Here is a 19180-nt window from a genome sequence, read left to right as displayed (position 1 = left end):
ATCCTTTTATCCCCTCCCATCCGTACCTCTGCACCCTAGACTCAATTATCACCTCAGCATCCGCTGCAATATATCCACTTCCTCAACCTGGTAATTGCTTCTCTAACAAACCCCTACTGTATGGCTTTTATTAACAAAAGCAATGCGACTAAAGTCTAAAGTGCTCCTGCGACATTAATGGCTGCACAGAGCTCGTCAATCAAGCCGATGCCTATGATGAACTTTCCACTTGCGCTGTTGTCCAGCGTTTCTCTCTGATCTATTAGTAATTAGACTGTTGGATGAAAAAGGAGGACGTGTTGTGAGAGGTTTGGGGCAGGGCTCAGCTCTTATTTACAGTGACTAATCTCTGGATGCAGGCGAAACTACAAAGTGAGCATTTATTAGATTCTGCTGATGCTAACCACGGCAAGAGCCCTGCACTTCTTAAAGAAATTAAGTTTGAGAAGCCGTTTCTGTTTTAATTGCGTCGTCCTTTGTTATTTACAAATGCAAACAGACAGCCAGACAATTAAAGCGCCTGTTAATCAAATGTGATGTTTTTACACAATGAGACATAAATTCTAACAGTTAACTCCAAAGTTTGTGCATATGTATGCGTATTTTAATGTTCTTTCGGTAAAATATGAGATTTTTGTTTGCGGCTGAGACACAGATAAGTCATCAACATGTGACACAGATATAAGAAACAACTGTCACTGCTCTGAGCTGTAGGTAGCAGCTATTGGTAACTTCCCTGGCCACAAAATCACCTGCAGGGCTGATGCTCAGGGGTAAGAGGTGTCTGCTCAGGCAATCAGGGTAGAGTGGGCATGTTGGGAAGAATGCGACCCCCTCTGCTAGCTGTTTCATGGGAACTTTAAGGGGCTTGGAAAGAGCAGAGCAGTAAATTGAAAAATAAAACCTGGATTCTGTGTGACTCTTGTAAGTACAAAACCTCCAGTGTGCACTGTGTCGCCTGGAACACTGAGTAAAAACTAACTGTATGGTTTGCAGAGAAGCCTTACCAGAGGGGACAGTGAGAGAGCCTCAATGCGATGTGGAGAACTCACAGATGAGATCTCATTAGTGATACTCTCTATGGCAGGTCCCCTGCTTATTGAGCACCTTCTGCAGTTGCCTTTTGTTTGTAGGCACTGCAGTGCCTCTCTGCCTGCAGACTGCCGCACTGTACCTGAGTCACAAATTTGTATTGCTTTTGGTAACCTCAGCCCGATGCTCAGTGTTAAATACTGCATAAAAATCTTCTTGTGCATCTTTAACTATCTTTCCACCTCACCAAATTCACACGGCTGCATGAGAATCCCCTGCTGGAAACATCCGTCTTCTTCCTGCTGTCCTGGAGTAGCTTCCTCTCAGCAGAGGCCGGTGGACTCTCAGGTGAAAACTTTATAACTTACATGTTATTTCTATGTCTCTTGTGGTTGTATCAGTGTTCTGGGTGACTGGGAGGTCAGACGGAATACAAATCCTGTTAGTGAACTGCTGCCCTTTTCCCCTCGGGCGTCTCTTCTCAGCTGCACGCACTGACTTGCATACTGCTCTGCCATATCAATGACACAAGCAGCTGTTCCGACTGGCAAGCCGTGCTGCTTCAAGGCGTCTCTGTGACCACTCACACTCCACTCAACAAACCTGGAAATGATGAGTGCACATTCTGTGTTGTCCAGACATGACCATCTGCCAAACTCTCAGCCCAGAAACACACCCACACCTCCTGTGCTTATGAACAAATGTCTGCACTGCACACACACCTCTCTGAAAGTCACTGGCATCGGAGCAAGTCAATATACAGATGAGGAATGAGAGACGAGAATGTATTATGGCACTGCAGTTGGATTTTGTGCACAAGGCCTACAAATCATTTTAACAAATCATCCTGCCTTTGTCTGAGTGCATTCCTACCTTTAGTTTGGTGATGGCACCTGTGATAGCTCCAAGCTATTACAGCACTCTTGCCCTAGCAGTTTGTGCAAGCTTTCTGGAGCAGAAGAACTGCATATAAAAGATTACAGATTATAACATGACCTTCTTTGACATTCATGCCTGAGATGTTTTTTTTTTCCCATCACTATAGGAAGGTTGTGTTTTTATTTTCTCTTGGGTGATGCTTACTATCTGGAAGTCAGAGATGTTCTTACCTCAACTGGTCAGAATTGTCTTCCCCTATTTGTGACTAATGTAGTTTTAAAACATCGATGAACATGCACACACGTTAGTGTTGTTGTTGTTCCTCCTGCCCCGGTTGTGTCAGAGGGATTTCACTCAGTCAGCTGATGTTGTGGAGCTGGCTGGTGTTGTTGGCAGTCCTCCCTGTGGTCTGTGGAGGAAGAGGAGATGGTTTTAATGAAATAGCTTGACCTTTGTCTATTGGACCCAGGTGCCCTGTCTATAAAGTACACCATTGTGAATATTGCCTAGTGTGGGAGTCACAGCAACACCTCAGGGCAGTGATTTTTAGAACTATCCGAGGCAGAGCCTTTTGTATTTTCAGGCGAAATACAATATTTCTGCACATACTTCTAGGACTGAAACTTGCAGTTTTATAAAACCTATTTTATTGCTGATTTTTTTGTCAGTGGTATTTTAAAACGATTGCTACAGTTAAGGTCCTTGGTATAAAATTGGATCGTGCAGAGACAGCTGGGCGGTTAGTTCTCATTGTGCGACTTCATTGTGAGAAGGTGCTCTGCACATGCACAATAAATTGATGCATACAGGAACGTTTATTGCAAGAGCACACACATTGTCATGTTTGGGCAGTTTCTATAGTGGCCGAGAAAGTTCAACACACTGCAACTTAGAAAATATGAAAATAGACAAAACAGCAAACGTAGAAAATGTTGTGCTTGCTTGGGATTGCTGATTTTCCAAATCAGGAAACACAACGCAAACACTCTTAATAATAAAATCATAAACTTTTTTCTTTGCTAATCATCATTTGAGTAACTTTAACAACTCACAAAGAATTAAACAACAAGCCTGTCCCACCCATGTCTTTGTTAGTGCAGTGGAAACACTTTTGTTTGTGGGTCCTTGGATATCGGTGCAGTATGTGTGCTCTGTTGACATAATTTACAACACACGGACCCCAGAGAACCCTCGTAGATGTAAAAAGTATTACTCTGCATTTGGAGTGTTACTCTACACAGAGGCTTTGGAGCCCAGTGAGCAATAGACGTCCTCCCTGGTGTCCTTTGTTAATTGAGGCTCTTTCTGTCTCTGTGTTAATTGCTGGAGTTTAGTAAGGGTGTGCCTAATGACCCTCCATCTTGCAGGGAGCCCTGCGATCATTAATCTTATGCCCCTCACAACCACTCATTATGAGATACATCTCATCTGTTGCCGAGGTCCCTGTGTGCAGGAGACTTCATGTAGATGGTGGGTGATGGGTTACCTCTGTCAGTGTTATGTAAACTGAGGAGGATGCTGTTGCCCTGAACCAAATGGAACCAAAATGAGATCGGCCACACTGGCATGCTCCATTAGAGTTTGCTGCAAAGGTCATCCTGAACAGGGATTACGGGAACTAGCATAGTGCAGGTACAGGTCAGCATCCTGATGTGAAGAACGAGTAATGGACTGGCTTCATTTAACAGCTCCAACCGCAGGTGCTATCTATTCTCTGCTGCTGTATTTATTACAACCAGCTCTATCCTCTAACTTTCACTACCCATCATTGTAAATTCACATTTTCCGTCACCTGTGATTTTGTCTGAAGGCAGAGGGAGCCAAAATGTGAAATTGAATTTCTGCAACAAAGCAAGCATGTCCTGTGAGACAGCAACACACCTTCAATGCTATGCACATTAAATTCCTGCTCTCTGGTCCAGCCACCCCCTTCTGCAGCAGCAGGGGCCTTAATCACTCCCTCCACCCAGTTCCCTCTCTCTCTGTGGAACAGCTTTTTTTCATTTCTTTCCCTCTCTGGCTTGTCATTTGAGTGCCTTTTGTTCATTTCTGCTCCTCTGTATCTGACACAGTCCATTGTAATGATGTCATCCTTTTAGATTTATCATTTCCAGACCTTCATGTGTTTAGAGTAGAAATAAAAAGAAAGGCAAGGTTTTCACCAGAAACATGAGGATGCTTGAGTTGGGTTGGACACAATTTCTCTTGAGCTGTTTATACAGCTGTACTTGATTGGGACCTGGACAGTAGGTGGGTGCAGATCTGGGCTTTAATAAAAGTAGCTGCACTCACGAGAACTGAATTGGAGTCTTGAGACAGATGTACACACACACATGATTGTGTTAATGTGTCTGTTTAATTGTGCTGGGTCTGTCAAAGACTCTTCACAAATCATTTCTATAATGGAAGAACCCCCTACAGTGTATTCTCAACATGAGATGTACAGCATGATTACATAACATTTGCATGTATAAGGGGGTTTGGCATACTTTGTACTAATCAGATACAGCTCATTATTAACTCCCTGCTGTCAGTAGAAGCTTTGTCCATATTTTGTGATGCTTATAGTTTCCATATTTTAATTTCCAGGTATTGTGGCAGTACTGTTCTGTGGTCTAAGCCAGGCAAGGTACACAAATCTGAATTTATCCTGTGATGGCAGGGCACGGACCAAGCAGGTATGGATGATGATTGCCTTCTCATTTTGCTCAGAATGCCCTTTGATGCCGCTGTTTGTGTCTTGCATGTTTGTGCAAAAGTAGTCATTAATTGCCATTAGTGCTCCTGTTGTCCAGTGGGTGCCTGTGTGGGAGACCAGTCTCTAGCTATCTGCTTAAAAGGTTGAGCACAGATGGAGGCCAGCACACTGCCATACTGTGCCGGCAAGCTTCACAGAGGAGCAAATAAATCAAAAGTACACACGAATACTCATCTGTGCATTTATTATTCATTATCGGTGCCACAGCGCAGCTAACTGTTTATCACAGAAAAGCCTTTTAAAAGGCACCACGGTTGAAGCCTGTGCCTATAAAGTGGATTTGCTATGCAGCAGTCAGTGTATGTGTGGTGCACAGTATGTTTACTTGGCAGAATGCCTCTATCTATATTTCTGTAATTTATACATGCAGCCGCATCTCAAAGGGAAATGTGATTTAGTGGGTACAGACACTAGTTATAATCACTGGTGGGACAAAATATTACTTGTCCTTCTGATATAAAGCTCTTCAGGGAAATGTTACATATATTCAATTAGATAGCTTTTTTTTAACCAAAGCTTTAAAACAAAGCTGGTTTTACACATAAAAAAAACTGAAATGAATAAATCATTAATGGAATCATAACATCTGCTCCAATTTTATCCAGTTACATCACAAGGATCTCTCTTCCTATTTCTTCAGAAATGCCTCATTAAAATTCTATTTTTTTTTTTTATCTCAGTATGTGACGTCCTGCATCATCACAGGAAGCAACATGAGAACTCAGCAGCCACGCTTTTATTCTTCACATGTTTCACAATCAGAATTTTTTACATCCAATGATTTTAGAAATAAAGTCATGACTCAAACATGACTATTCTTAAATGCAATCTTTGCAGTTGTCACCTCAAAGGGAATAATATCACCAGATCGGGTCATTCTTGCAAACTAACCCTTTTTTGTTGCTATGAAGAAGATGCACCACAATAATATGATTCACTACAACCTAAGGAAGATTTGGACTATGCACACAAAGACACACAACTTATTTTCCCTCAAACCCTCCCCCCTCACCTTCAAATAAGCACATATATTCTGTGAACCTGTTTGTCTTCAGAAAGGAGGGTGAATCCTCCTTTCACTGAACCACACCTTGTCTCAGATGACCTTCTCCCTCACAATCCTTTCAATCCCTTTTACATTGTGCAGCTCTTTGAAGTCTTCAACTTCCTGGGGGAGATTTTCATCTTCAGCTACATGGGATATACGTTGTTGACGTTTCCTCGTCATGTCTTCAAAGCTCTATTCATTGCTGGAGCATTTGTATCCTTTTCTGCTACACGATGGAGAAGCTTCAAACCCCTAAGGTGCCACTTTTGAGTCCACCTTATACAGTGTTCTGCTCTGCTTTGTTCTGTCTCCTATACCCTTTGTCAGGTCAATCGTCTGCCACTTATTAGATCACAGAGGCTCCCCTTTCTTCTGTCATGTCTTCCTGCAGCAGTATAGTGACTTCCTTAGTTCTAACTCAGCCATAAAACCGTCTTGTAGAGTTCTGAACATGTATTTCTGCAAATTCACATGATGGTTTGCAGAATGCACATGCAACAAATTGTTAAAATAATTGTAGCCACTGCTCCAGAATCGTTTCCCTGGGTCTTGCCCTAATACTCAGAAATCCATCTGGCAGCAACCTCTGTGGACCAGAATCTACTGCATGTTATTAAAATGCCAGAGGTTACTTAATGTTGCCTGTTATAACAGATGATGAAATGTTGCTGTATGTGTTAACTTTTTTTTCCTCCAGGAATCAATTGTCTAGAAAGGGTCTTCTGGCTACTCATCGTACAGCTGTCCTTGCCTGAGAGCTGGCATGACCATGGTGTATGCCTGAGAAGCGGCTCTAGTGGCCGTGCTCCAAGGAGCTGTTCTTTTCACAGTCCGCTGCCCAGATGGCCACCAATTATTATTACAATCCGTCTTCCACCATAGGGTCAAAGGGACCAGAGAAAGAGTCGAGTGAGCAAATTCTTTTTCTCTGATGTTCAGCGCGAGGCTCCGCCAGCCAAAAAATGTTTGACCTGAGCTCTGAGTCTGTTTAGCTTTGCCCTCAGCTGTACTTCGGAATGAAAAAAAAACTGACTATCTACACAGCTGACCCGGATGTATAAACAGGAATAAATGGAGGTCGAAGTCCTCTTGTAGGGCACTACAAGTGTCTATAAAAATGAAATAACCCCAACGATTCAACCCTGTTAATCGCTCTTCGGTTACGCAGTAGATTTTAATCGCAATAGCTCGCAGCCTTTGCCAATGACAATGGAGATAGGTTTTATTGGAAATGAGGCTGAGATGAAAGTGCTTAATTACCTCAATTCAAATAGCTCAGAGGCCTTTGATAAAGAGAAATGGCTGCTTTTGGGAACAGGATATTGCTTTTGAAAATCCATAGGGTGCATGAGATTTAATATTGACTGCAGAGTGTGAAGAGGCTCTGCTTTAGTAATAGGCCTGTCAGAATAAGGTTTCCCGGCTAAGATATAGGTCCCTTTATTATTCCAGGCATCATATTTAGACTGTTTTCTTTATGATGTTAAAGCAGGGAGTCTTTTAGCTCTCCACACACGTGAAAGGCACGAATGATCAAACTGTTTTTGTGTTGTTCGTTATTTCTTTCATCAATTTGATTTTAGTTTGACAACTTAGAAACATTTGAGAGAATTCCTTCAAATGCTCAGTTGATTTTAACATTTACATACATTTTTAGGGAATTAAAATTATTTACATTTTGGTAGTCAAAGGTTAAAGGTGGAAACTATGACTTCACAAACATGACATTATCCCTCAGCTTATCGTCTTTATCACTGGTTTGAAGGTGATATCTCAAGGACACCTTGAAACTGCCTGCACATATATAAACATATATATAGTGGTCTAAAACTTGACTGGTGGTGGAGGCATACAGCTGTAATTCTAGACACCACCATTCTAGTCTTCTCAGTCTCAGTCTTGACTGCTTATCAGAACTACCAGAAGATCTCAGGCTCATATGAGGTCAGGATGTCATGTGAAGTGACAGTAACGTCTTCCAGAAGCATAACAAAAGATGCTAAGTGTATCCAAGATGGCAGCTATGTCCCTGATCGTACAGATATGCTCTAGATAACTGCTGCCCAGGACACTTAGCATTCAGTCCCATCGTATGTGAAACATCAAAGTGTGTGTGGAGGGCAGAGACAGCTGGCAGAGTCTGATTGGCTTCATGCCTCGGCATGGTGCCACACTGCTGTGTTTGCATCCTAAGCAGAAAATGTTCAGAGACTATTTGTGTGTGTGTGTGTGTGTATTTACAAAATGTATTGTAATATTAACAGGGTGTGCTTCTTCGGCTTGACTTTGTATTTCTATAATTTTCATGCAATGAACTTTGATTGATATGTGTGCATTGAAGGTGTCTGTGTGAAGTCAACAACAGCTGTGCCTCAGTTTTTCTCGTTTGCAAACCTGACATCCTGTTTTTGTTATAGAAAAAAATAATCTCCTTGACAACATGTTGACCTATAACTGTACTTTTGTCTCAGTTGTAACTATGTTCCTTAATCTGCACTCAAGCTCTCCATCTTTATATCAAGAGCATGCAACATCTACCCTCTGTCTTTTCTGCTAAACCTCGGCCGCACACACAAGATACCGCGCAGCTTCCAGCACTTCATGGTGTTTGCAGGTACTGTCTTCATATGGTTCTGATGTTATTTATTTCATATTTGAGGCAACATTTTTCTCCCTTTTGTTTGGCTACTGCACCTCTGCTATAAGAGACTCTGGGAAAATGGACACATTCACTCTGATTTATCCTATAAGGCTCTAATTATTCCATCTTCTTCACTACCTGCAGCTAATGGCATGAGCGAGAGAATGTGTCCCCTGTGGAATAACTGTGTGCACAAGCAGACAAAAAGACCAGCACCTACCTCAGGCTTTATAATAACTCACCACCCTCGTTATAGAGGGCATTTCGGGCATTAGTCAATATCGAAATCTTCTTTTATTCCTCCTTAAGCTTATTCTATTTTGGTAGCGTGTATTTTAGGAGGGGGCGTATATAGAGCAACGTCTCACTTTGAGGCTAATGGTTGTTCCCTAAATGCTTCGGTGATGCAGGAGAAAGGAATATTTGAAGTATGTGGGGTAGTGCTGCTGCAGCATGTTTCACTGCTTGCCTGACCCACTTTACCTCTTACATAACAAGGCTTCTTTGTGAAAAAAAAAACACAGCCCTTGTCTTGCTATTTTTCAGGACTCCCTCACCACTACCACCTCCCCCCCTTTTGTTTCTCATGGCAGTGAAGGATTGGGTCTGGGAATTGTTTTGGCTTCAAGCATTATGTCACCACTCTACAGTAATGTTGAAGTTTGTTTTGGGGCTATTTGCAGGCCAGGAAGCGCTCAGTGGTGGTGATAGTAAGGGTGTAATCTATTACACATGGACAGAGTTATTAACTGCTGCCTCTTTCTAATAATTGGTTGGAAGATGGTTGTCATGGGCTTTGATGGATGAGATTAATCCAGCTGTTTGCTTAGATGTGACTTTTCTGCCCTCAGGTTTGAGAGGAGCTATAGCTTTTGGCCTGGCTGCCAGAGATGTATCCACAGACGTGAGGCGCACCATATTCACCACCACTCTGCTGGTGGTTTGCTTCACCATCTGGGTGCTGGGTATGGCTGCTGATCCTATGCTCCGCCATCTGGACATCAGGTTAGTTGTGAGCACCGTGTTGAGTCAAACGCATCAACGTGACTTTCCATCATTTGGCGTTTTTCTCACATGTATTCAGCTCTCTTAAAATGCAGCAGCTCTTTATATAAGGATTTCTCTGCATAGTCTTCCCTCTCCTTCTGACCGTCTCTCTCTCTCTCTCTACTCACACAGTCTGTGTGTGTGTGTGCTCTTCTGCTCTGCCCTCCATTAGACTCTTGCACAGTTGGTGCACTGGGTAAAGCAGGTCTACAGGTCCCTGGAAACATGTTACAGAGAGGAGATAACATTAAAAAGCAGCTTGCCATGCTGTGCACATAAAGGCATATATACGATCTGTAGCTACATAATGGGGACACATTCAGACCATGTTTTTCCCTTTAAAGTCTGCTTACTATCTAGGTTTGGAGGCCAGTGGGCGATAATAATTAAGGAGTGTACAAGAGGCGTGAAGGATGCAAGGCAGTAATTAGATACTTATATTATTAAAGTGTAATCTGGTGTATGGCCCAGTGGTGTAATTGACTCCCACGGTCTATGAAAGCAGTGCACGCAGTGTACAAATCGTCCCTCTTTTTCTGAATATTTAAAATAACATTAGTGGCACTCCCCTAAAACAAAAACTATAAAAGCAATATTACAAAAGCATCATACTTATTGGTCATATAAAAAAGGAAATATATCTTTTATCCAGTTGTGAACACAACTCTGGAGGAGTGTGCAGCCCAGGGAGCAGTTTAGGTGCCTTGCTCAAAGGCAGTTCAGCCGTGGATATCGAGGGAGAGGACAGCACTGCTCTGTCATTCACTCCTTCAACCCACACATTGTTTTCCTGCCAGTTCAGGAGTTTAAATCATGACCCCTCGCCCACAAAGCCCAGTACACTAATCTCTATGGGCTCCTCCACTGAAGGCGCCAATCACCTTTAGTGTTGAGTTTGGATTTGCCTGCAGGATCAGAAGCTACCACTCTCGCTCATACGGCTGAAGCAAATTGCTATATACTGGAACATTAAAATGCCCTCTCCTAAAGCAACAAAACAGACAATGAAGCAATTTGTGAGGCAAAACATGGAGCTACCCTGTTGTTAATGAATTGCATATTGGCTTTGGTAATTCAATCTGCTAAGTTGTTTGTTTGAGCTCTTACAGCTAAATAAGCGTCATTTCACTGTAACATTTATGTAGCAGACAAAGAAGTCATCTGGTCTGTGTTAAATCCCACTGACAAATAGACGTGCATCCACCAACTCTGGGTTTTTGTTTAGTGTCAGTGGAGAGGCTTAAGACGTTTGCCTCACCCTTATAGACTACCTTGACAGGAAGAGGAAATGCTGGTTTTTGACTTTGGTCAGCAATTTTAACAATACATCATTTTACTGTTATCCCTCCTCTACTCCTTAAATACCTCTCTGTAACTCTTATTTATTTAACTCACATTAAATATTCATCGTGTTTTGAACAGATTCCCTCCAAGATATTTAAACAACCTCTTAACACAGTAATAATTGTTGTATTGTATTGTGCTAATTGTTAGGAGAGTATAAAAAGCATCATACTATTGTATCATTTGGTCTTTATGCATTAGACAGATTTGTCTATAAGCAGAACATGCTGCAACTGTGTCTCTTGCCCAACCCAATCATATAGCTGCTTCAGAAATGTGGATACATGGATGAGGTTATAACTGACCTTGAGGGTTTGAAATTCAAATTGAACTTTAAAATATAGGCTTTTGGTTTTGTTAATATAAACATGCCTCAATGGTACTTTCTTACTGCTGATTTAACCTCTGACACTTTCCATCCACTCCACTCACTTGTGCATACATGTGTACCTGTATGGACGTGTCCTGAAAAGCACACCAGCTGATTTCTATCCCCTTTGACGCTGGTGTTTTTGTTAGCAGTCATTCAGCGCTCCACAGTACAGTGTGTCAAGCCTTCAAGGCTGTCATGTTTCAGAGAATAGCTCTGTTTTCATCCCCAAACTCCCACCTCTGCTTCACTCCTCATCTCCTTCACCTCATCCAATTGTATGAAGTGAAGGGACGAGCAGCAATTTTGAAAGACTTCATTTTGGTTGAATAATACATTACATCTCTTCACCTGGAGCAAATGTAACTTACATTCCATTTTGAAATGGGAAATGGTTTTTGTAGAGAACTCTTTGAAAGTCATACTCTGTGTTAAATTACTCCTGTATATACAGACATATCCAGAAGTCTGAGCTGAAAGTACAAAAATCAGAAAGTTTGCAGATTTAAATACACCTGTGTCTGTTCAGATTATCTGGGCAGTTGCTGCTTAAAGGTACCCGTCCCATGTAGGTCTTATATGGTACATATGTCTGCTGTAAAAGCGGGAGTAAACGCTTCTTTATGCCAGCAGAAAAGCAAAAAAACACACACACCTATTCCTTTCTCTGGAAATAGAGATACATCAAAATATATTTCATGCCATGCCCCATTAAACTTGTCCTGGTAGCCAAAAATGACGACCGCATGCGAGTGGTTTTCCTACAATACGTGTGGAAGTTAGCACGAAAACGAAGCCAAAAAATGAGCCGTACATGAAAGACTCCGCTTTGGATATCCATTCATCCTGTCAGTTTTCCTGCAGTTTTATTGGTCTCATAATAAGATATTATCAGCCAATGTGATCATATGCTGTGTTAATTCAAATGTAAAGTAAATTTGTATGTCCAAAAATACATGTGTGCTGTCAGCAGAAACTGCAAGTCGAATCTGCCAGGAGTGTTATTGACCAAAACAGGCGTTTTTAATGAGGACATGTTGCCATTGAGCTCTCATGTATAGCTTGCATTTAGTCTCAATGGATCCACCACAGCAGGAACAACAGCAAAGTGTCTTTCGTTGAAATTTTGTCAAGCAAGCCGCTATCACAGGTGATTTGGTGTAGATGTGTACATTTGTGTAGGTGCAAAAACAACCTGCCTTTTCACAGGAAATGAACATGCTAATGTGCTCCTCAAAGTTTTTTTTACTGTGATTTCCAATGCAAAAAACGAAGACTGTTGTTTTCATTCATCAGCTTTTCATGCATTTTAGAAAGGAAGTCCTTTCGGAGAGATGAAGAAAAACAGAAACTGAAAATTACATTTTTATTATAAGTTGGAGCAGTTCTTGAAAAACTACAATAACGTCAACACTATTGTGAGAACTGGGAAATAGGACTGTCTGATCCTCTGTCCTTATCACTGCCAGCCAATCAGACACACACAAACAAATTTATACAAACCCACTCGGGGGCGTGCACACCATACACAATGCAGGCATTCACCTGCACTAGTCAAAATGTGTTTTTCAAAGTCTAGACCGTCAGCTTCTGCTCTCCTTCTCAACTCCCTCTTCTCTTTTCCTCCTCTCAATTTCAAGGTACATTATTACCCACACTTGAGAGTTTCATCATGCTGCCTGCCAAATGAAGTGATTATTTACACTTAACTGCATATAGTAATGAAAATACTATTTTCCTGTATTCTACAATCAGTAGTAATTATTGATATATTGGAATACAACTTACCGTGAAAGCATATAAAGGTCATTATTTTCTCTGGTTCTTATTTTCTCTAAGCAATGTCATGCTTTTTTTTTTCAGATTAAGCTCAGCCTTTACAGACGTTTGCTTCCCAACATGTAAACACACTTGTCAGTTAATGGTAGTTTTACTCTGCTGGATGCAAACACAAACTCTGGAACAGATGATATATTTCTAATTAAAATGGCTGAAATTATGCAATTTCCCTATTGTGGGACTAATAAAGGTATTTTTAATCTTCTTAATCTTAATCTTAAATCAATGCAAATATTAAGTGCAGGGTGAACTTACTCACAGTTTACTATCCAAAGATGAAAGCAGAGACAGGTCTGAGTCAATAGAAGTAGGTATGTGCTATGTAAAGGACTGGTGTCAACAACAATGTGAGTGTACAATATTAGCTACATTAGCTTGACTGCTAATGTGGGTGGATATAGCTGAACATGGTCTTGAGTAGATCTTGGCATGTATATCTATTAACTACCCGGGCTCATCTAGATGGTAAATTGGCTCACAGTTTGCAGTGTAGCTAAATTACAGAGCCGGGGAAGGCTGTATATGCTGCAGGAGGTTGATTACTGATGAGCGTTCGTTGTGTAGAAGTGATCCGCCCAGATAAACACACACACACACACACAGAGAGAACACAAAAACAGCAAACACAGGGGAAGGCAGAAAACACACTATGACACCAGGGAGATGTGCGTGTTTTCTTTTTATATTATTTGTATTTTTTTAAAGAATACTGCTTATAGAAACAAACATTCCATTACCTCCATTCTCAAAGTGCAACAGACCTGAAAATGAATCCGGTGAAAAAGTGTGTATCATTTTTCCAAATGTGCCCTGTGCCCTGTGTTTATGCTGACACATACGGAGGAAGGAACGGAAGGAACAGTCCTTCCCATAACACATCTTGGTTGTGGCAATGACTTAACTAAACAAGACCAGGAAGGTGAAAGGTTACCTTGAGCTTGATTAAACTGGCCATGTGCCACCACCAGCTATGCACCATCATGCAAAATAATGACATGTTTGTTTTCCACATCCTCGCCCTTATTTTGGAGCGGTAGTAACGATATGTTGATAGGTCTCTGCTCAAGGACTTTACTGTGTAGTCAGAAGTATAATACTCGAAGTACTAACATGTTCACTTTAATGTAAGAATCAGTCAAACTGAGCTAACTGCTCATTCGCCTTCATTAGAGGACGGTGTCAGATTTAAATATACCGAGTTTGTGTTTTTATCTAATATAATTATCAGTCTAAATTTTAAAAGAAAGAGAGAGACATTCAGACTGCATCACATAATAATTAACGTACCATCCACATTACACATCGCTGAGAGCTAGCCTGAGGTAACAAACAAAGTCTATATCCACCATCAGAGTACCAGCAATATCCACACACAAACAAAGCCAGGTTCTCTCCAACCAGCTTCAATGTACACCGGTCTGGAGGTGGCAGTGCACACCTGCTGAGATCTGAGACCAGTCTGGGGCCCAAAGGCTTTGAACAGTGGGCGGCCATGCCCCCTTTCAGTATGGACATCATTATTTTCCTCAGCTTAGGCCAGTCTTACTTTCACTGTTTGAATTTATGCATTTTTTTATGAATGTACAGCAATGATCCAACCCTCTTTGCTCTCTGTTTTACATGCCCTGAAAACAGCAAAGATAGTGTTTGATATGACCATCACGACTTTGATGGTCAAGGTCCGCTTACCTTTTCTCTGGTGTCATTAGCAGGTTGTCATTTTAGCTTCAGAGTGAAACGTCTTGGAACTGATTGGATGGACTGCAGATATATAAGGTCCCTGGAGAATAACTTTTTATGTGATGAGTTTTCTCACAGGTCAATTTTATTTTTCCTTAATAATTTGAACATTTCCATCAACGTAAAATGTTCTTGGTGTAGATGGAGAGGGTGGCCGAGTCAAATCTAAAATAAGTCTAAAATACTCACATGCATATGGTCGTTACCGTAACATGACACACAAACGAAGCATCAGCAAAAGCAGAGCATTACTGATGCTATTTTCATCCTAATGATATTTACCATGTAAATAACATGTAAATATTACCTGCCTTATATCAATGTGTTATCAGCATCTTTGTGACCATGCATGCTAGCATTCTGACCTTTGCATTTGGCGGCATTTCACATGATGATGACAAGAGAGTTTAAACTTTGCTTGCCAACAGGGCACAACTCAGACTGGTTAATCTACATACAGCCAAACCCTGCTTAAACAGATATCTGTTTATTAAGATTAGCTTTAAGCACAGCTGTGTCGAAGTAGAGCCTCGCAGAGCCTCTAGCATGGCTGCAAACGCTTTAGTCAGTCCAGTAATTTGCATCGTCCATGGAGCGAGAGTGACTGACAGAGATTGTAAGATGAGAAAATAGCTCACGTGCAGGCCATTTCCCCTTCAAGCTGTGTGAGATGAAGTTATTTCAGAATAGTTCATGGCTGGTGGATGCTGAAGGCAACTAGTGTTAGACAGACAGGAGGCCTGGCTCCTCTGCTGTGGTGTGTTTCTACGTGTCACTGCCTGCGTGTGTGTGTGTGTGTGTGTACATATAAATAAGCAGTATTCAGAACTTGGAGGCTAAGAGAACAGCTGGAGCCTGGCTAATGACTGGCCTGTTTGTTTTGGGTGGACAGATGGACGGGTGGAAAACCATGTCTCTGATGTCACTTACTCTCCTTCATGCCCCACTGACCTCTTATCACGCTGTCACTCACTCTGAGCATTTGACATCCAACTCCCCCGAGAGCTTTGATAGCAACAATGTTAATGACAAATTTGTATGTTTTTATCATCATCATCTTTACAGATGTGAAGACATGTCTTATTTCAGTAATAATAACTTGTCACACACATACAGCAGACTGAAGGAGAGCTGAAAGTCACCCACACATCCTCATGTACAGAGGCAACACTGCCCATAATAAGAAGATGTCAGCCCGATTGGATGGGAGATACTTGAAAGAACTCCAAAGATGAATAGCTCCTGCATCGGTTTGCTTCCTCTGATAACGAAAGCAGACAATAAGACAGAGAAGAGAAACTCAAATTATAACTTCTCAGTCTTTGCTGTATCCTTTATTCTGTCCAATCACACAGATTGCTTTGCAGCAAAGAGAAATTTTAAAATCGTGTGAATTATAAAGGAGATCTACATTGCTTTAGACAGGGAACAAAGGCGTTTCTTTATAGCTTTAAGATGTAACATGTTCTTTAACGAGCTTTCAAAAGCAATCTTTGTTGTTCAGCAACTTTCTGAATGTGTGGAAACTAGTGGAATTATCCATCTTTTCTATTGTCCTGGATCAAGTTACTCAGCTGGCTTGTGTCTCTGTTAGTTGAATTTGTCAAACAAAATGCATCTGTCTGATTTGTACACTGATCCCTTTATGTCTACAAAACATTCATTATTAATGTATCACCTGATGATCTCATGAACGGACTGGCTCCATAATACTCTTCCAAGACTTTGTTAAAAACAAAACAACCTGCTTCTTCTTTTCTCTTTCTCACAAACACTTTTTTTCCTCCTTCTGTTCTTTCTCAGGAGATCGCCCCCCCCCCCATTGCTGGACTGAAAGTTAAATCTCATTTCTCATTACATAGAGCTCAGCTCCAGTTGGTGACCGGGTTTAGATGTGCAGCACTAAGTCACAGTGGAGCCCTGCCAGTTTCGCCAGCCACACCAACCATTGATTATGTCTCTTGAGTGTCCAAGAACTGAGTTTCAATTTAACATTTCAGGCGGCTCTTTTTCACAGTCGGGGAAAAGGGGAAAAGGCTCTGCCATCAAAATTCATCCTGGCCTTGTCCAGCAGGGGCTCTCGTCTTCAAATCAACATGACCCAAAGTTGGCATTTGCTATTTCTGTCCGTCCGTGCCACAGGCAGCACTGCATTGTCACCACTCAAGTCAAGCTACCGCAGGCTGAAGTTGCCGATGTGTTTCACACTCATTCTATATTCATGAAGGGGAAAAAAGTCAGTCATTGCAACTTGTGAGGTTACAGGGTGTTGATTAGGCTGCAGTGCTATGCTAGTTTCTGAAAAAAGGCTAATTCCCACAGTTAGTACAAACCTAATTGAAGATGCTGCTCTCACATAATGTGAGGGAGACGGAGGCTGGGAGAGGCTAGTGAATTATGGTTCTGATGCTGATCAGAGGTGAAACGTTATCTCTTCACATTAGCCTGCCAAGGTTACTCTCTGTGGCAACAGATACAGATAGTCCTCGCTTAGCTAGGCTATCAACGCACATACGAGTGTTGATAGTTGAGCTGTGTGTGTGTATCCGTGTCTGTGTGCGGACAATAAACAGGCGAGAGCACATAGACAGTGTATCCTCCACTGGTAATGTGCTCCTCTCCCTCTTACACACAGTTCAATGTGCCCCCTCTTATGGTGGATTGATAGTCGCGGTGGTGTGTGGAGAGACTGAACAGAGTGCCGTGGTAACTGCAGCTGTCATATCAGCCAATAAGGCAGGTTTATCAGGTGGAGATTGACTCTGGACAGAGGACTCATACATTGGAGTCATGTGCTCCAGCTTCCACTAAAAAGGCCCAGAGGCACGGCCTAATGGATATGACGTCAATATGGAGAGGGAGGCGGAGGGCCATTAAAAAGAGCATCAGGGCAGTAAAAGTGGCCACTTGTGTGTCTGTGCGTGTCTATTTTTTGTCAGTGTATGAGGGACGAAGGATGATACAAATGCAGAAACGGGGAATTTTGAATTTTTACTACATAAGATACAAGAAGTTTGTTGATTATTTTTGAAGGTGTTGTTGAATGGATACTCAGTTCTGCACCAAAGAGTAAAAAGAAAGAAGAACATCAGTATGTGCTGCATGTATCTCTGGCAGGTGTCTGAAAGAGGATCCACACGAGTATGAATAATAAAACAGACATGGGGCCTCTGCTGCACGCTGTCACACACATGCACAGATGCAATTGCACATAAATGCACAATGTGCGCATGGATTTTCCCCATACTTTAAAAACGTCATCTGCATGGGGCACGCTGAGAGAACAGGGAAAGAGGTAATGAGGGTTGATGGATGGGGCCAAAATCTGGAGAGAGCTGCAGAAGCAGAAATAGAAAGTGTTGAAAAAACACTCCTAACGCTGCACTGTGGCGTGTGTTTACAAAGAAGCTAAGCAGTTTGTTTGTGTGGGAGAGTTGTGGGGGCAACTCTTTGGATGAGCTAATGAATTCAGCTCACCCAGCATCCCCAGCTGCCTAGCGACCTCACCTCTCAATCACTCTCAATGGGCACCTCTTATTTATAGAGCCATTATTTTTAGCCCTCTATAATTTCAGCCGTCTGCCTCTTGAAGAATTAACAGAAAGAACATTGAAGGGAGGGATGGAGACTGAAAATTGGTTGGAGAGAGGCAGACCGAAAAGATGAAAAAATCTGTTTAATAAAATTTCAATAGCTACTTCATCTGTGGAGACCTAGGGGCTGAATGCTAACAATAGCATGCCATGATGCTAACAGCGCTTGTGTTAATGTGACAAAAGATGACAACATTTACCATGTGTTGGCACCATGTTAGCACAGTTGCCATATAGCTTCAGTTGAGCATTGCTCATGTTTGTACAGAAACATAGGAGATAAGACAAGATGCAGAATCTGAATTTTACTATAAAGACTTTTTATTATGTATGTTGGAATAATTGATTATAAAAAATCCCAATAGCTTGAATGTAAACCACAACCTATGGGCTGGTGAAATAGGTTGCACTTTTGTTTTGCTAATATAACATTGATTATGTATTAGAACTAAAGCTCTTTTTGCCCATACCCTGCTAGCATGTTGCTAATGGATGCCGATTGATCAGTTAAGATAACAGGAAAGCCAGACACCCTAGATATATCTGTGTTGCTCCTTAGAAGCAATGTGGCAGACAATGTACTGTAAAGTGCGTCATGATGTGTGATGTCATTATTAGATATAAAAAAATGGAAGATTATTGCAGAAAATTACCAGGATTATTATATTTATCTTCATGAAATGTACATGTTTTGGGGCCACAGCTTCACAGGACCCTATTAATTCTGGACTAACTCAAGATGCCAACCTACAGACAGGAAATTGACACAGTGAGAAATTCTCTATGGCCGTGACCACAGCGTCAATAGCTTCTTGAATTCATTTTCTCTCTATGACTCTCAGCGCTGTCAGGTAACACTGTCGAGTTCACCACAGGGCTAAAACCTGTC

The 19180-nt window shown here is 41.6% G+C and overlaps 1 protein-coding gene across 1 annotated transcript in view; it reads left to right on the top strand.

Annotated features, from left to right (window-relative positions):
• The window catches only part of LOC114452914 (sodium/hydrogen exchanger 9-like), a 52106-nt gene that overhangs the window by 15350 nt on the left and 17576 nt on the right, over window positions 1-19180 (top strand). The window contains exons 8-12 of the mRNA XM_028432435.1: window positions 1275-1380; window positions 4501-4589; window positions 5817-5930; window positions 8220-8331; window positions 9210-9363. Coding sequence (XP_028288236.1) covers window positions 1275-1380; window positions 4501-4589; window positions 5817-5930; window positions 8220-8331; window positions 9210-9363 — 575 coding nt within the window. The remainder of the gene's footprint in view (window positions 1-1274; window positions 1381-4500; window positions 4590-5816; window positions 5931-8219; window positions 8332-9209; window positions 9364-19180) is intronic.

This window comes from Parambassis ranga, chromosome 20 (assembly GCF_900634625.1).
Source record: "Parambassis ranga chromosome 20, fParRan2.1, whole genome shotgun sequence".
Lineage (NCBI taxonomy): Eukaryota > Metazoa > Chordata > Actinopteri > Ambassidae > Parambassis > Parambassis ranga.
This window is presented reverse-complemented; position numbering and strand designations above follow the sequence as displayed.